Source organism: Lepisma saccharinum, chromosome 2 (assembly GCF_977018435.1).
Source record: "Lepisma saccharinum chromosome 2, izLepSacc3.1, whole genome shotgun sequence".
NCBI lineage: Eukaryota > Metazoa > Arthropoda > Insecta > Zygentoma > Lepismatidae > Lepisma > Lepisma saccharinum.
In genome coordinates this window covers 50,003,887-50,018,695 of record NC_139230.1, presented here as the reverse complement: position 1 = coordinate 50,018,695, position 14,809 = coordinate 50,003,887, and the positions used below count along the sequence as shown (strand labels likewise).

General features: G+C 36.6%; 1 protein-coding gene across 3 annotated transcripts in view; it reads left to right on the top strand.

Annotated features, from left to right (window-relative positions):
• Positions 1–14,809, top strand: part of LOC145984028 (cytosolic carboxypeptidase 6) — a 1,364,216-nt gene that overhangs the window by 1,326,838 nt on the left and 22,569 nt on the right. For all 3 annotated transcript variants that reach the window (XM_083117345.1, XM_083117347.1, XM_083117346.1), the window contains one exon: positions 5,979–6,091. In XM_083117345.1, coding sequence (XP_082973471.1) covers positions 5,979–6,091 — 113 coding nt within the window. The remainder of the gene's footprint in view (positions 1–5,978; positions 6,092–14,809) is intronic.

Sequence of the window (14,809 nt, the reverse complement as noted above, 5' to 3'; positions counted from 1 at the left end):
CGTAATTAAATACCACCATTAATCTTGAACACAGCTGCAGTTGGGGCGAGGAACGGAGGCACCATGTCGGACAGCAGATGACACTATTTCTAGCGAATAAGACGAGCCTCGCTCCTCCCCCAAGATTATTGAAGGTGGGACCGATGCTTGACAAGTACAAGAATTGAGATAAGGTTTGGCAAGCCGAGCAAGAACATCGCTTTAGCTTTGATGTTAATGAGGATGAGAAATGTTAACGGCAGGGAGTCTCTTCGATTTCGTGGTTTGTAGCTGTAATTGATTTCAACAAGCTTCCGTGCGTGTTAGCAATGGAATCCGTCACGAAACGAAAGACTAAGCACTTGTGTTGGAGTAGCCATAATTTTGTAAAAAAGTAAATTAGATGCAAGGAGTTGGTGTAATAATCTCGTTTATAACCTAAATTGTTAAAACGAAATAAAGATTTCTGAATTTTTCCAATCTTCATTAACTCTTGTATGGCCCACGGAGTCTTGAAAAACCTCCCTGTGTATTTTTATGGCGAAAGTTTTAATCAAATTTAGACAAATTGCTATTTTTCTTAATGTTAGAAATTATAATTAGTAAAACTACGTCAAAATTAAAGCCACTTCAATTGATGGTAAAAGACAGTCAATAAATTAACTTAAATTTACTTTCTGTTGAAAATAATTGAATTCAGTAATTAATAAAAACACATTTAGTAGTTTGAATTCTGCTACATTTAAATCAGATCTCCCGCGCAGCTGAATGGTAAGTGTCCATCCATTTGTAAGTGTCCATTTGTAAGTGTCCCTCGTTTGCTTTCTGGTCAGATTCGTTGAATTTCGGTGCTGTAGCACACGAGAAAAAATGGGGAGCTACTTAAAAATGATTTAATGTGCTGTCCATACATTACTCAACAAAAATATTATTTAGTAAGCATCCTATGAACGCATTATCTGATGTAATAAAGCTTTATATAATTGTAATTTGAGTATGTTTGGAGTTCACTTCAAATTCAATAAACATTCTGCTTGGTAGACATTAGCCCATAGGCTCATGGCCTGGCACCGTAGGATTTAGTTCGGTATATTCAAATTAAAATAATGTATTCTCTTTAACTGGAGAGACAAGTGCTATTATCTTCGTTGATACGGAGGCTTTCACGCCATAGTAACTGATAAAATTTATACTCTCGGTTATTAATATAATAATAGGCAAATTATCAGTCACCATGTTCACTCACTTTGCTTTATTTAAGTGATTGATAGGAAGCACACCAACGAAGCACGAAAGATTTCATCACAAGCATGAATATAATTCCATTTTTATAATACACGTACGACGTGGAATGAACGAATACAAATAACGATGAAAAATATGCCTATTTTCCTTTCAGCCGGCAAGGTATAAATATAATTCAGCATTTAATAATGAAAATGGTGGTCGATAACAGAGTAACACGTAATGAAATCTCATTTCGGCTGTTGGTTGACCATCGTAACCGCCGCTCTGCAGTGATGTTTCAGAAAATAAATTAAGTCTATATATAATTTGTATAAATTCATTTGGAGAGAGATTATAAATATAACCATGTTGTCTGAAGCGGGCGTGGAAATAATTTCGTGGATTGTTAAATGTTCAAATGATTATTTAATGTTCAAACATATTTCATGTCTGACTTTCGTCTTCATTTCCGTAGGGAACAAAACTAAAAAAGTACGACATAGAACACTATCATTATTGAACTGAATAGAATTCAATCTGATTTTACATTCCGTCATTAGTTTTCTTTATCATGCATTTCCAATGAAAACATTTTTGTCAAACTGATTGTAAGTACAAGCAAATTAAACATTGACCAATATTGCATTGTAATGATTTTATTTTCAGCTCTAAATATTTTGTCTAACAGCCAGGTTATAAATTGTGTACACACAAGTTTCCCTGCCGAATAAATAATTGTTACCATAATCTGATGTCAAATCTCCATACATCATTAAGTAGCATCTTAGCTCCTTTTCATGATACTTGAAAGTTAATGCTTCCTATCTTAAATCTATAGTGTATCTGTCGGGAAGAAAATACTTCAAAAGATTTGTTAATATAAATTATTAATAACACTTATCTACATGCAACAAGCAGAGCAAGAAACATAAATTTCTGTTTCTAGCGTGCAGTTTTGAGACATTCTTCATAGCTCTTTCGCTGTTCAAAACTAACATGTTATCTTTCGGCAATTCTTTCCGGGATTCACCATTCGCGTCAGGAAACAGTAGATGTGGAACGAACTTCAGAAAATGTTCCAGTCTGGAGAACGGAATTAACGCCGTTTACAAACTTCTAACTTGGCCAAGATAGTAGACATGTTAAGAGAGTTCAAGGAGTTTCCCAAAGGCCATTACTCGTTCCCGTGCCCTCTACCTTACCCGTCTCTCCTTCTGAAAACCACTTTTGTACGGCGGATAGTATCTTCTGTTAGGAGAAGATATTACCGCGCGAGCGTAACTTTATACGTGACGTTTAAGAGGTCTTCAGCCCTGCTCGGAAAGACGGATGTGACCATTGAGAGGTACAAATGTGTGAAATCCTCAACCTGGCCCAGGCCTCTCTCGGCTGTAAACACTAGAAGAGGATCCCCTACTCTTAGGCATTTCCTACCTTCAACCTGGGATGAAAGGGGACAGAATCGCCCCAGATGACAGCAACAAGACAGTCTCCCTCTCATCCTCCCCCAACTCTTCTCACAATGAAGTCTTCAAATTGTTATGCTTATTAAATAGCAAAAGTTGACACAAACCAGACGCTGCGAGAAGAAATTTTGCACGCAGCAGAACTCCTGAAGATGCTGAACCAGAGAAGTTCTCAAGTGCCCAGAAACTGCAAGGGTAAATTTTCTCATGAAAGCAGGGAGATAAAACGCCAAGCCAAGATAAATATTCACGAGCTATAGCGAAAAGGTCAAGAGGGTTAAATGTCTGTTTAAAAAGTTACTTTTCGTGAGAAAAAAATCTTCCAATAAACAATTTAAATATAAATATAACATATTTAAATGTAAACAAAAGTAAATGTCTTGTCTGTATTTTATAGAAGGTATTCTTTGTCCACACTATATCTTTAATTGGTCGAATATGCATTTATAAAGAGTAAGGATAAAATAAATTTTATCAGTGAGCATTTTATCACACTTGATGGCATATTATATATTGTTATAAAACTATATTTTTGAGCATGTAAGTAGCATCATGTTTTAGGCTATTGAGACGTTGGAATTTTAGGCTTACAAGCTTTGAGACGTTGGAATTCCCGAAGTGTCGGGAATTCCTCAATTGACTCTACTTGATGCATGCTTGTATTCACTTCAATGTTTAGGTTTCTAATTTTCGCACATAAATTATCAGTTACAGGTAAGAAATGCCTCACTACTGGATACAATTCAATGTGGTTTAGGGCCTCCCCGATAGCACCGTGGTAGCGTCATTGCCTTGTAATAAAGGGATCCCGTGTTCGATACCCGGTGGAGGCACAAAGTGGTTCGGATCACACTTTAAACTGGAGGTCCGGTCACAATTAGACTTACAGGGCATAAAGTGGACTTAAAACAACAATTCAATGTGGTTTCTTGAATGCATTTATATTACTGGCTAACCTACATTTCTTTGGATTCACAATAACCATGTAGTGTTATTATTTAATTAAGAATGCAAGAATAATAAAATATGTTGAGCTTGTGCTTATTTTTATTTGACAAATATTTGATTTATTATTGCCTAAAAGTACGTAAGTATATTAACCAATATATTATATACACTTTATATAAAAAAAATAACATGCACTATCGAAAAGAAATGCAAAAACCATTTGATGCTCCTGTTATTCTAAATTATCAAATATTGGTTAGTCCTGGGTACAGTGCCTTGAATAATGTAGTGTGGAAAACGGACAGTTTTGGCCTCTCTGGTGGTTTCCACTCAGAAAGGATACCGCTAGAGGCGCTGGTGTCGGTACAGGTGCATGGCATTCGTCTGCTTATAATGGAAGTAAATGGAGTTTTCGCTGCAACGTCTGATTCTTTTACATGAAGCATTTCTATGAATGTGATAATTGCTATGATATTTGGTACAGTGGTCGCGAAGATATTAACGGACATTCTAGACAGTCGACCACGTCCTGTTATCGTTATAGTTTCATTAATAATACGGGAGAAAAAATACGCGTGGAATGTTCTTGGTAACTAAATTTTTGTGTATGAATTAGGTTCATAATTATCATCATCATCATCATCATTTCTTTCAAAGATATACACACTGAAGCATTTATATTTTTTTTATATTTACTGTCTCTTTTCTTCCGCTTTAAACTAATCGCGGCAATGATGATAATGATGATTGCATGAAACGACAAGGGGAACCCCACAAAACTTTCTTAGTGCCATCGACATGATTGTAAGGAAACTTTCAAACCAATGGGACAAGGGACACGGGATGTTCACACTGTCACATTAGTGACACACACTTCCAGACTGTAAAATAGCATTCATTGCACATGAGGGTCATAACAGCAAACGATACGTTCATATGGCGTATTCCCGCGCTACTTGGTACTTCGGTCGGAAAGCCCCTTAAAGGAAGTGTGCTCAGACCAAAGCGACGCGCTACAGGGGGAGTTCCCAACTAAGTGCCTTCAGTCTATTAGCAAGCGTTCGCTGCTAATTGTGAGAACAACAGATAGGCGACACGATAAACCGCAAACTACAACAACAGATCTAGGCGACACGATAAGCCACACGTGCCGCTTTGTCGCTTGTGCGTCGTTCAAACTGGCACATTTCCTCACGCATGTGCGATGCAATGAGTGTCTTACTTCAGGGAGATTGCGCACCAAAGCGACAAGCGGCACGCGACACTTATCGCTTGAGGATTTCACCAACCGAACGCTGGCCTGTGCTCCCCGTCATGCCGCTACGATGTGAAATGTTGATCTTGATTGGCTCGTTTCCAAGCAACATGTGTAGCTTCGGTATGAAAGTTGCCTTGGACCGAAGGACCCGTGTCGCTTTGGTGTGAAATCCTCATATCGTTTGTCGCGTTGTCCTCCTTGAGGAAACTGTGCAGTCAGAGCTTGTGTCCCTACGGTTCGAAAGGCTGCATTGATTACGGACTGTTCGCTTCCAACCGACACTTGTGGTTTGTCGCCTCGGTATGAAATATCTCTCAGGATACTATTTATATTCTAATAACATAGAAAAATTAAACTCTAGTACACAACAATCCAACATCTGACGTCCGGAATTACTTTGGGATGTTTCTTCTTGTGTTACGCATGCTATTTATTTATTAATTTTATTTTACTTTTCTTTCCAAATTAATGCCGTTTCGTGACTGCAAATCACTCCACAAATATAACTGTTTCCATCAATTCACGTACCGCATTTCAAGACAAACAAATCTACACACTATATTCCAAAAACTAACTTAGCCACATTACTTTCATAAGAAGATTAGCACTCGTACTGATCGAACTGCCATCTATGTTTTTCATCCGTCTGTGGAACTAGTTTATTGAGCCTTTTTCCACACTACGTTATTCAAGGCGCTTCAGTCCTGGGTTAATATTAATTATGGAGTAAAAATTAAAGCATTTTATATCAGTGCAGTCGGTACAATTTTAGCGTTTAGTGAAATTATTAAAATACCTGAAAGGTTAATAAAAGGCAATTTTGTATATGGCCCATTGATGTTTACCATTATTTGGTTTTTCATCCGGTAAGGAATGTTAACTATATAAATGCTAGCGATTGTTTCAATGATTACATAAGCTAACTTTTACATAATACGGCTTCAAAATTTGCATCACAAAATATTCCCTAAAAATACAGTATCATACTTAACAGAGAATTATTTACAGAATTCTTTACAAATCACTAAACATTTCACAACATATGTAACACACCCCGTCGTTATAGCTTTTTAATGTTTCCTCTTAATGTCTATCTACAGATACTTTTGCGGAGCATTAAAGGATTCGGTCAATTGCTACACACTGGAAGTGTCGCTGTTCGGATATCACAGAGCTAACCTACCAGGAATTGTACACTACACAGAGGAAGGCTGTATCCTTTTTTCTCGTATAATGACGCAAGTAAGTAAAATAAGAAAAGTTAAATTTCATTTTGACGATATGTCACGTCTTAAAGATCAGCTAACAGATGAGTTAAAATGAACTTTTAATGTCTTTCTGAGTTTCATTGAAATCTGGTATTAATAACCAGAACACATAAAATTATATTTTCCACACTAATTTGCATTCTGCGAAATTCTATTTTAAAGATGCAAAACTCATTCTGCGCAATGATAATATTAACTTGGAAGATTATATTGGTACAAAAATGGAACGTATCACTGTAATAGTAATTACACAATCGACTGTTATGTTAGTGAGAATTCACACCGAAGCGACAGCTTGAAAATTCCACCAATCGAACGCAAGCTTGTGCAGCCTGTCATGCTGCTAAGGCGTGAAATGTTTTTGCTGATTGGTTCGTTCCCAAGCGAAACTGCCGCCTGCCGCTTGTCACTTCGGTGTGAATTCTCCATTAAAATTCAAGATTATTTCACGTGGAGAATCATTTCAAAACTGAATCACATAGAATATTACAATAATGCATCTTCTGTTGCACAAATTTAGAATTTCCTTTTGAATGAAATATAATAAAATTACGAAGCAAAGACATTCGTGCGTTATAATTAAAGAGGATAGTTCAGTAGATATTTTGTAAGATATTAACTCAAATTGTTCCATTACTTCAAAAATATGTTTTAGTGATATTTCTTTATATTAAAAATGATGATATTTTATTTTTATCTTGCACCTTTTGTGCGCAGTAAATCGACGGCAACGCTTTCTCTTCTCCTCGAAATGAATTGGTAAAATTATTAAAAACATATCGCAAGATTTCAGGTCACATACCAAAGTTTTCAATTTATATTTTGATTTTCATATTGAACACAAAGAACAACTTAACAAATTGTCCTCAATATTTTTATAGTTACCGATGGACTTTGCTTCTTTTTTTTTTTCATATATGGTATTTTTAATCCATTGTCAAGATTAAAACTACTGTTCCTGAATCCGTTTTATCTGTCTATCGTCAGAAATACAAAACGAAATTTTGCCTTTCATCAACCTCAACAAGCACTTACGTGTGCCGAATTTAAGACAGCACAAAAGGAATCTGGAGATATTGATGGCGCTAATAACAATCAGCAAGATTATGTGTGTGAAAAGATACTCAAACTGGAATTACTGAAGTGAAATTTTATATAGATATGGTTGCCACGTTTTATACTCACATATGATTTTCACAAAACTCTGAACGAACCAATAGACAATTAAATAAATTATAATGCGGAATGTATTTTACAACCTTACTGGAATTTTGACATCATTTTTACAGCTTGTGCAAGAATAATCTCTCAAAATTCCTAAATTGAATGTCTTACTATTCCAATGTATTTTTTTTAAAATTTGCTAAATTTATTTGGTGTTAGGTCTACATACTGTAGAGAATGACTGAATATTATTGATGATTTACATTATTGTTGTTCTGATTTTCAAATACATTCCACCACACAAAATTAGAATTACTTACTCACCTCTGGTAAGCAACGAAATTCAGATGATGTTCATGTTTTGTGGTAAACGAATTTTTGTATTTTTTTACGCTCATACCATGTAACTTATACAAATCCCATGATATGATCGTCGCGATTAGTCAGAAGTGGCAGAAAAGTTGCACTAAGTAACGAAAATAAAAGCAAAGCAAATCCATTAAATGATAAGTATAATGGATCCAAAAGATACAGATACATCCTGCTCTGTGGCCGAGCGCGTTAAGTGGTCGACTTTCTAACTCCAAGCAAAGTTCCTGGGTTCTAGTATTGGTCTGGACAATGATATTCTTAGTGATTTTTTCTTCATCAATTCATCAAATCATCACTCATCCCCATTGTCTCGATTAGCCAAAAGTTACAGAAAATACAAAAATACAACCACCTTCACGGTTAACTTTGTATCTCGTGCATCAACTGTCACCCAACTGGATGTAGCATATCCCTAATACTTTGACAAATGGAGGTTTAATGATTGTACTTTCAACCATCCAGGTTACCTTCACATATATTTTCTCAACATTCATCTGGATTTAGCATCTCAGTTTCATCCAATCGATGTCTATGTGCTCAAGATACCTCTTTCCCCCTTCTAATTATGGAAAAGAGGACGTTTATCATATTCTACGTATTCACAATAGCAGTTTGCAGTGTGTCATCCCACAGTACAATATTACTAATGACCAATCAATGGCAAACGTTATTGCTGTGTATCTAGCGAGGTCTGTTTTAAAGTACACTGGTGTTTTTCCCGGCCTCCAATAGCATAACAGCGCGGGAAAATTTCACTAACATGCTCGTCTGACTCGCCGTTTCAAGCGCCTGCTGTGACGCGTAGGAAACGCAACACCGCACGTGACCAATCAGCAATCACGTCGCCTAATTCCTAACTGACGGAACGGCCTAGGTGAAAGGAGATGGGTTCACGTCGGAAGCTACGTACAACGGCGCTAATACATTGATACGCGTACGTACCAGCAAAGAAGTGGACTCGCCTGGTTCCTGCTAGGGGGGTGGAGGCAACACAAATTCAAGGGACCGGATGGTCTTACCATCTGCACGCTATGTGGCGAAGAGGACACGAGGGCTCACATCCTACTTGAGTGTGCTTGGTCGGCTCCCCTCAGACAACGCAATGGGGGGACAATGCAAGGGACAGCATTGAGCACACAATCCAGGCAGTGTCTAGAGAGGAGAGGGGAGATAGAACGGATGAGAACATAAAAGCCCTGAGTTTCTATTTACATGCAGTATGGAGGGAACGCAGACAAATACTGCAAGGTGTAAGTAAAAGTTAAGGGTATGGAACAGTGGCTCAGGCATAGGCTGAGACTGAAGTGCATAGTTGTGAAGGTAGTGATAGTGAGCAATTTCAAATATTAGAGGAGAGACATATTTCCATTTATACATGTACATATATATTTTTCTAAATGTTTCTGTTTATAAATGTTTATCAATGTACCATCAATGGGATATATATTGAGGGCCGTGTGTGTATATATAACAATATTGTAGGATACGCAGAGCCCAAGGGCTTGTATCTTAAATGGTAATAAATATCAAATATTAGTGTAACCAAAACTGCTGTAACAGCAGTTGGGAAACAAAGTACTATCCGAAAACCCTTTCAAATGTTTGTCAAGCGAACCTAGAAACAAGCCAAAAATGCCTTTCATCTTCCTCTCGTACATTATTTAGGGTTGTCCTACCAATGTTTCTCCTATGAAGTAGAAGGCACAGCAACTGGTTACTGTTGGCCACTATTCGATGTCTTATATGAAGGAGACAAGCTTAGTCTGTTCTTTTATTAGAACTCCAGTTTACGGTCCCTTGCTCACCGACATTCCAAGACAGTTGCCGTTTTACAAAACGCCATTTGGACTTGATTGCACAGCTGGCTGTCTTCATGTCGCGTAGGGGAACGACTGTCCAGGGCCTTCTTGCTTCTGAAAAGCAGAAAGAAAACTTGAAGAAAAAATGAACAGAAGAGAACCTTTCTCCCTCGTCTTCTTTTCGGTTCAGATTTGCCAATTTTGTTTCTCTGTGGCTGTTGAAACGTGGGGCAAAGAGAAAATAGGAATAAAAAGAGAGAATCCATTGCGGACGTGAGGGCACTCTTGCAATCCTGGGTTTACTCCAATACACAAAAGCTAGTATCCATACAGCAATGAGGTAAGTCTTTGCGAAGTGGTAAAAAAAGGACGATTTATTTTTTGTAGCAATAATAATACCTATTGCTAAGGTAGAGGAAATGTAAAATTTCCTGCAGCAATAACAGTAAGTAGTTTTATAAATGTTTTGTTTCTTCCATGAAACAAACTTTAATTTCTTAGTGTATTTTTAAATATATATATATATATACATTATCGTTAGTCCACATTAGTGTTAATGTGTGGAGAAAATATGGAATTTCCTGCAGAAATAACAGTAAGTATTATTTTAAATGTTTCATTCCCTTCTTTCACGTTAAATAAAATATACTTTCATTTCTTTGGGCATTTTAAAATATGTGTATACATTATCGTTAGTCCACATTCGTGTTAATGTGCCCCACATTCAAAATACTCAGACTTCATTCGATACCATTAGAATCAATTGAGCCACTAAACCACCAACTCCTCTAAACCATATTTTCTGGTACCTCGTTAGCAAGTGTCTACAATTGGAACTTGGTGTTCTTTTTTTTATTATTGTTACATTATCTTGAATCTTCAAATTCAGCAGAAATACTAGATTCAATTTTGTTGTAGTAGAGCCATATTTCACAGTGCGTTGTTGCTTTTCTGTCTGCACTGTCAAGCGCATAAACAGATATTATAGTTAATGTTTTCTCAGAAAATCTGTTGGGTTAGGCGTGTAGTTGTGGGTGTCCGTAGGGATGCGCCATGCCCCTCTTGAAAATAGGTGCTAGAATAAAAGTGTGTATTTCACACATATAATTTCAGTTAATTATTATGAGAAAAGTAGACCGTTGCAGGAACAGGATAACGTCAAACCGAACAGGGAGAAAAGTTTCCATAAGTATATCTAAATATCTTCGTGACATTTTTTTCCTATTATTTCGAAATTTATACTTGCGTTGTAAATAACATCTAATTAAAGTAAACATTGTTTAATAAAAATAATACATTTTAATTAGCTTTACATAAGACTTGAATAACATTATTAGTTAAAGATAAACCTCCCGTGTAGCCTAAAAGTTAGTGCTCTCGCTTTTAGTGTGACGGGCAGTTACGGGTTCGAATCTCGGTGAAATTTAAAAAAAAAAAGTTTCCCCAATGGCGTAGAGGTAACATCGTCGCTTTGTAATCAAGAGGTCCATGGTTTGGATCCCGGTGTAAATTGTAGGTTAGGAAGGGGGGGGTGGGTAATCACACTAACCTAACCTGAAGTAAATAGTCTCATATTGTGGTCTAATAGGGGAACTGTATGGTTGGTAGATTCAAGTTATAGCCAGATTAGCCTCTATGCATAAAACTAAATCTGCCAAACACAATCCTCTGGATTCAGAGTTCTCTTGGGCTTCCATTAGAAGTGAGGTTCGTGTTTTTTTTCATACGTCACTTCATGCAAAACCCGCAACGAAGCTTTTAGAAAATCTCTTGTTACACCTTTTTTACGTGATCCTCTTACTCGCGTCCCTACGGTTGACCAAAATATAGAAATAAGTTAGAATAATCCAAACATAAAACTATTTCCATGCATAGAAAGGTGATTTAAATATGGAAATGAAAGCACGAAATAATAGATCAAGTAACGTGAAATAATATCAGGTGGCTCTCGCGAAAAGGATTCATACCTTCACTCACCTGTTTGGGCCAAGGAAAACCAGGGAAGTAATGTGCATTTTTAATCTATGCCTGACACGGTGATATGTGATGCATTAAAATTCTAACCGAATATTATCTCCCCTCCATTTGAAAGTTAAATATTAAAATACGCCATCTACTGAAATGAACTGATTCAAATGAATGTGTGTGTGGACCTACATAAGTTAAAATATTCCGTGCAGGTGTATTACCTGGATTGAATAAGAAAAATAACTACGTTTTGGCGCACATTTAATAAAATAGAACAAAAAAAACATTTAGCATTCCCATGATAACTGCTGGTGTCCTCACGTTACACATTAGCAAGAGGGGCTGTGGGCTCCCATTAATGTAAATAACGTAAAAATATTACCTCGCCAAGAGCTTTGTGAAATAATGTGCAACAAGCATACGCAATAAAACTAAGCAAATAAAGCGGCGTGTGTCAACATTGCTTGGAGAAATAAAAGCATAACTGTGTGAATAGAAGCAGCGAGCGGTCGTTTCCACCTGTCAGATGTGGTCGCGTACGTGCAATGAGAATCGCAGATAATGCTTTCCTGTTTCCCTTTCAAAAATCACACCGAACAATCCGCTATGCCTGGGTGCGTGGCGCGTTGAACTGCAAGAACAAACGTTCTTGTCTGACCATCTGTCCTTCACATAAAATTGCCAAATCTACATATTCCACGATTTGTTTTCGGGGTGGAGGGGCGTAAACATATTGATGAAAAAGCTAATGGGCATTTTTGGGAATCAACATATTCTCTGGCCTGACAAATCTAGCGTTTTAGTATTATTATTATTATTTAGTTGATTTTACTTCGCTTTTATGCCACGAAGATGAGGATGAGTGATGATGTGATGAAATTGATGAAGGGACACTCACAAAGAACACCCATGACATGACCGGGATTCGAACCCGGGATCCTTGACGTCGTAAACTTCAAAATATATATTCTTGTATCCTACCACGTTATTTGGTTAGCCAGCCTCCGTGGCGGAATGGTTATCACATCCCGCTACGACGCCAGGGGTCCCAGGTTCAAATTCCGGCATGGTCATGGGTGTTCTTTGTGAGAGTCTTTCATCAATTTCATCATTTCATCACTCATTGCCATCTTCGTGATTAGACAAAAGTGGCTGAAAAGCGAGGTAAAATAAGCTAAATCAATCAAAAGCCAACTTGGGTCTATCCATTCGATAGGGGTTAGTATTAATGATATGAAATAATGATAGAACAGAAGGAAATACCAATATCCCGACAGTGACTTAAACCTAACATCTTTACAATAGAGATAGCGAGTCGGACATTCAACACGCTAAAACGTGGATACAATGAAATAATACCTCATGGTTGAAAAAACAACTTAAACTGGTGTCCTTGATGTATGAGGGCATGGCGTGCTTTGAACTTAGGCAACCTGGCTATGTATCCAGATTATACACGAGTTCTCCCACTCAGTTATCAATTCTCATCATTTTTATAATAGCAGAAATGCAAATGCGACACAAAATATGAAGATTTAGAATTCTTTAATTTTAATATAAAATTAATTAAAAACTCGATTTTGCTCTTATGTCAATACGGTAGCTACTTTCGTCTGTTCCAGTATGCCAGACAAGCATCAAAACGAGAACAGTATCATACAATGAGAAACGAATATCGAAGATAATACGAACGCTTAACTTTAACATAGCCATTGAACTAAGATCGACTTGCGCATCACAGGTAGAAGGTGGTCAAGCGTTGAGTGGTCATGAAGGTTCCGAGTTCGAATCTCGGCCAGGGCATGGATGATCCTCTTTGAAGTGTCCCTTTATTAATTTCATCTAATCATCATTCATATCATGGCGACTAGCTTGCATGGGTATAAAATAAGGAAAGCACAAAAGAACATCTATATAAAAATTCTACTTCCGGCCGTTTTATTAGTTTGCAGTTAAAAAATTGCAAGGAAGAAACGTTGGCATTTCTATGTGCTCTTAAGAAGACATCACTCTAACACCGACTTCATGAAGGCATTTACACACAAGTGGGTGAATATGAAGTAGTGAACGGACATTGTTAATGAAAAGTGACGTCAAATAGAGTTGCGTGTGTACCTGATTTTCCCCTTAAATTGTCACGTTTCTTTCTTTCTTATGTATGGAGTTAGTCGCGTTAGGACATCAAGACATCTTGAGACCTCGTTAATTTATTTATTTCTCGGCTAGTTTCAGAGAAGTTAGTACTAGAAAGATGGGAGCAATACTTTAATTATACGGTCTATATATTATATTAAACTGTGAAAAACCTTATAACACAGACCCAATAAATATAAATCAGCTGAATTCTGAAGATGATGCAATACTATCATACAAGGAAATGGTTAAAATTATTAATAAACTAAAAAGTAATAAAACTTCAGGACCAGATAACATCTCAGTAGAGTTAACCAAATATGGAACACAAACCGTAAAAGCTAGAATTTATAACCTTACACTAAAATCTGGAAATGCGAACAGATTGCAGATGAATGGTCAGAAGGAACAATATGCCCTTTATTTAAGAGAAATGACCATAAAATCTGTGATAACTACAAACCAATAACTTCGATAAATGTAACGTACAAAATTCTTGCCATCTTAAATGAAATTGTATAACACGAGATAGGTGAATATCAAACGGGCTTTAGATCTAACAGATCCGCTGTAGACAATATTTATATCATACGACAAATTAATGAAAAATGTCATGAATTTTATGTAGAATTACATAACATATTTATTGATTATACACATGCATTCGACTCGATTAAAAGATCATTAATTGCAGACTCTCTAGCCTAGTACAATGTTTCAGTTAAACTCATAAATGATGCAAATTACTCTACAAAACCAATATGGAAAATTCATAATGATTTCACAGAACAATTTGGAATCAGGACTGGAGTGAAACAGAGTGATCCTCTCTCAGCAATGTTATTCTGCACTGTATAGGATGTGATTATATCTAAATTAGAAACAAGAGCCAATAAACTATAACAAATATCTGCATATGTGGACGACATATTCATAACAGCTAGAACAAAGCAGGCTATGATTGATAATTACATTTGTGAATTTGAAGAATGAGGCCACAAAATATGTATTAATACTTAATGAACGAAAAACCAAATGCATGAGATGCAATAGGAAACCAAACAAAGATAGTACGTAATCCAACTACTAATACAATGAAGCTTGATAATGTTGAATCTTTTTAAATAATTATGCTGTATCCTAAATACTAACAACTCGATTGAAGAAGAAATAAAAGGATAAAATGGATAAAATTACAGCAGGAAATAAAGAATTCTATGCAAATAA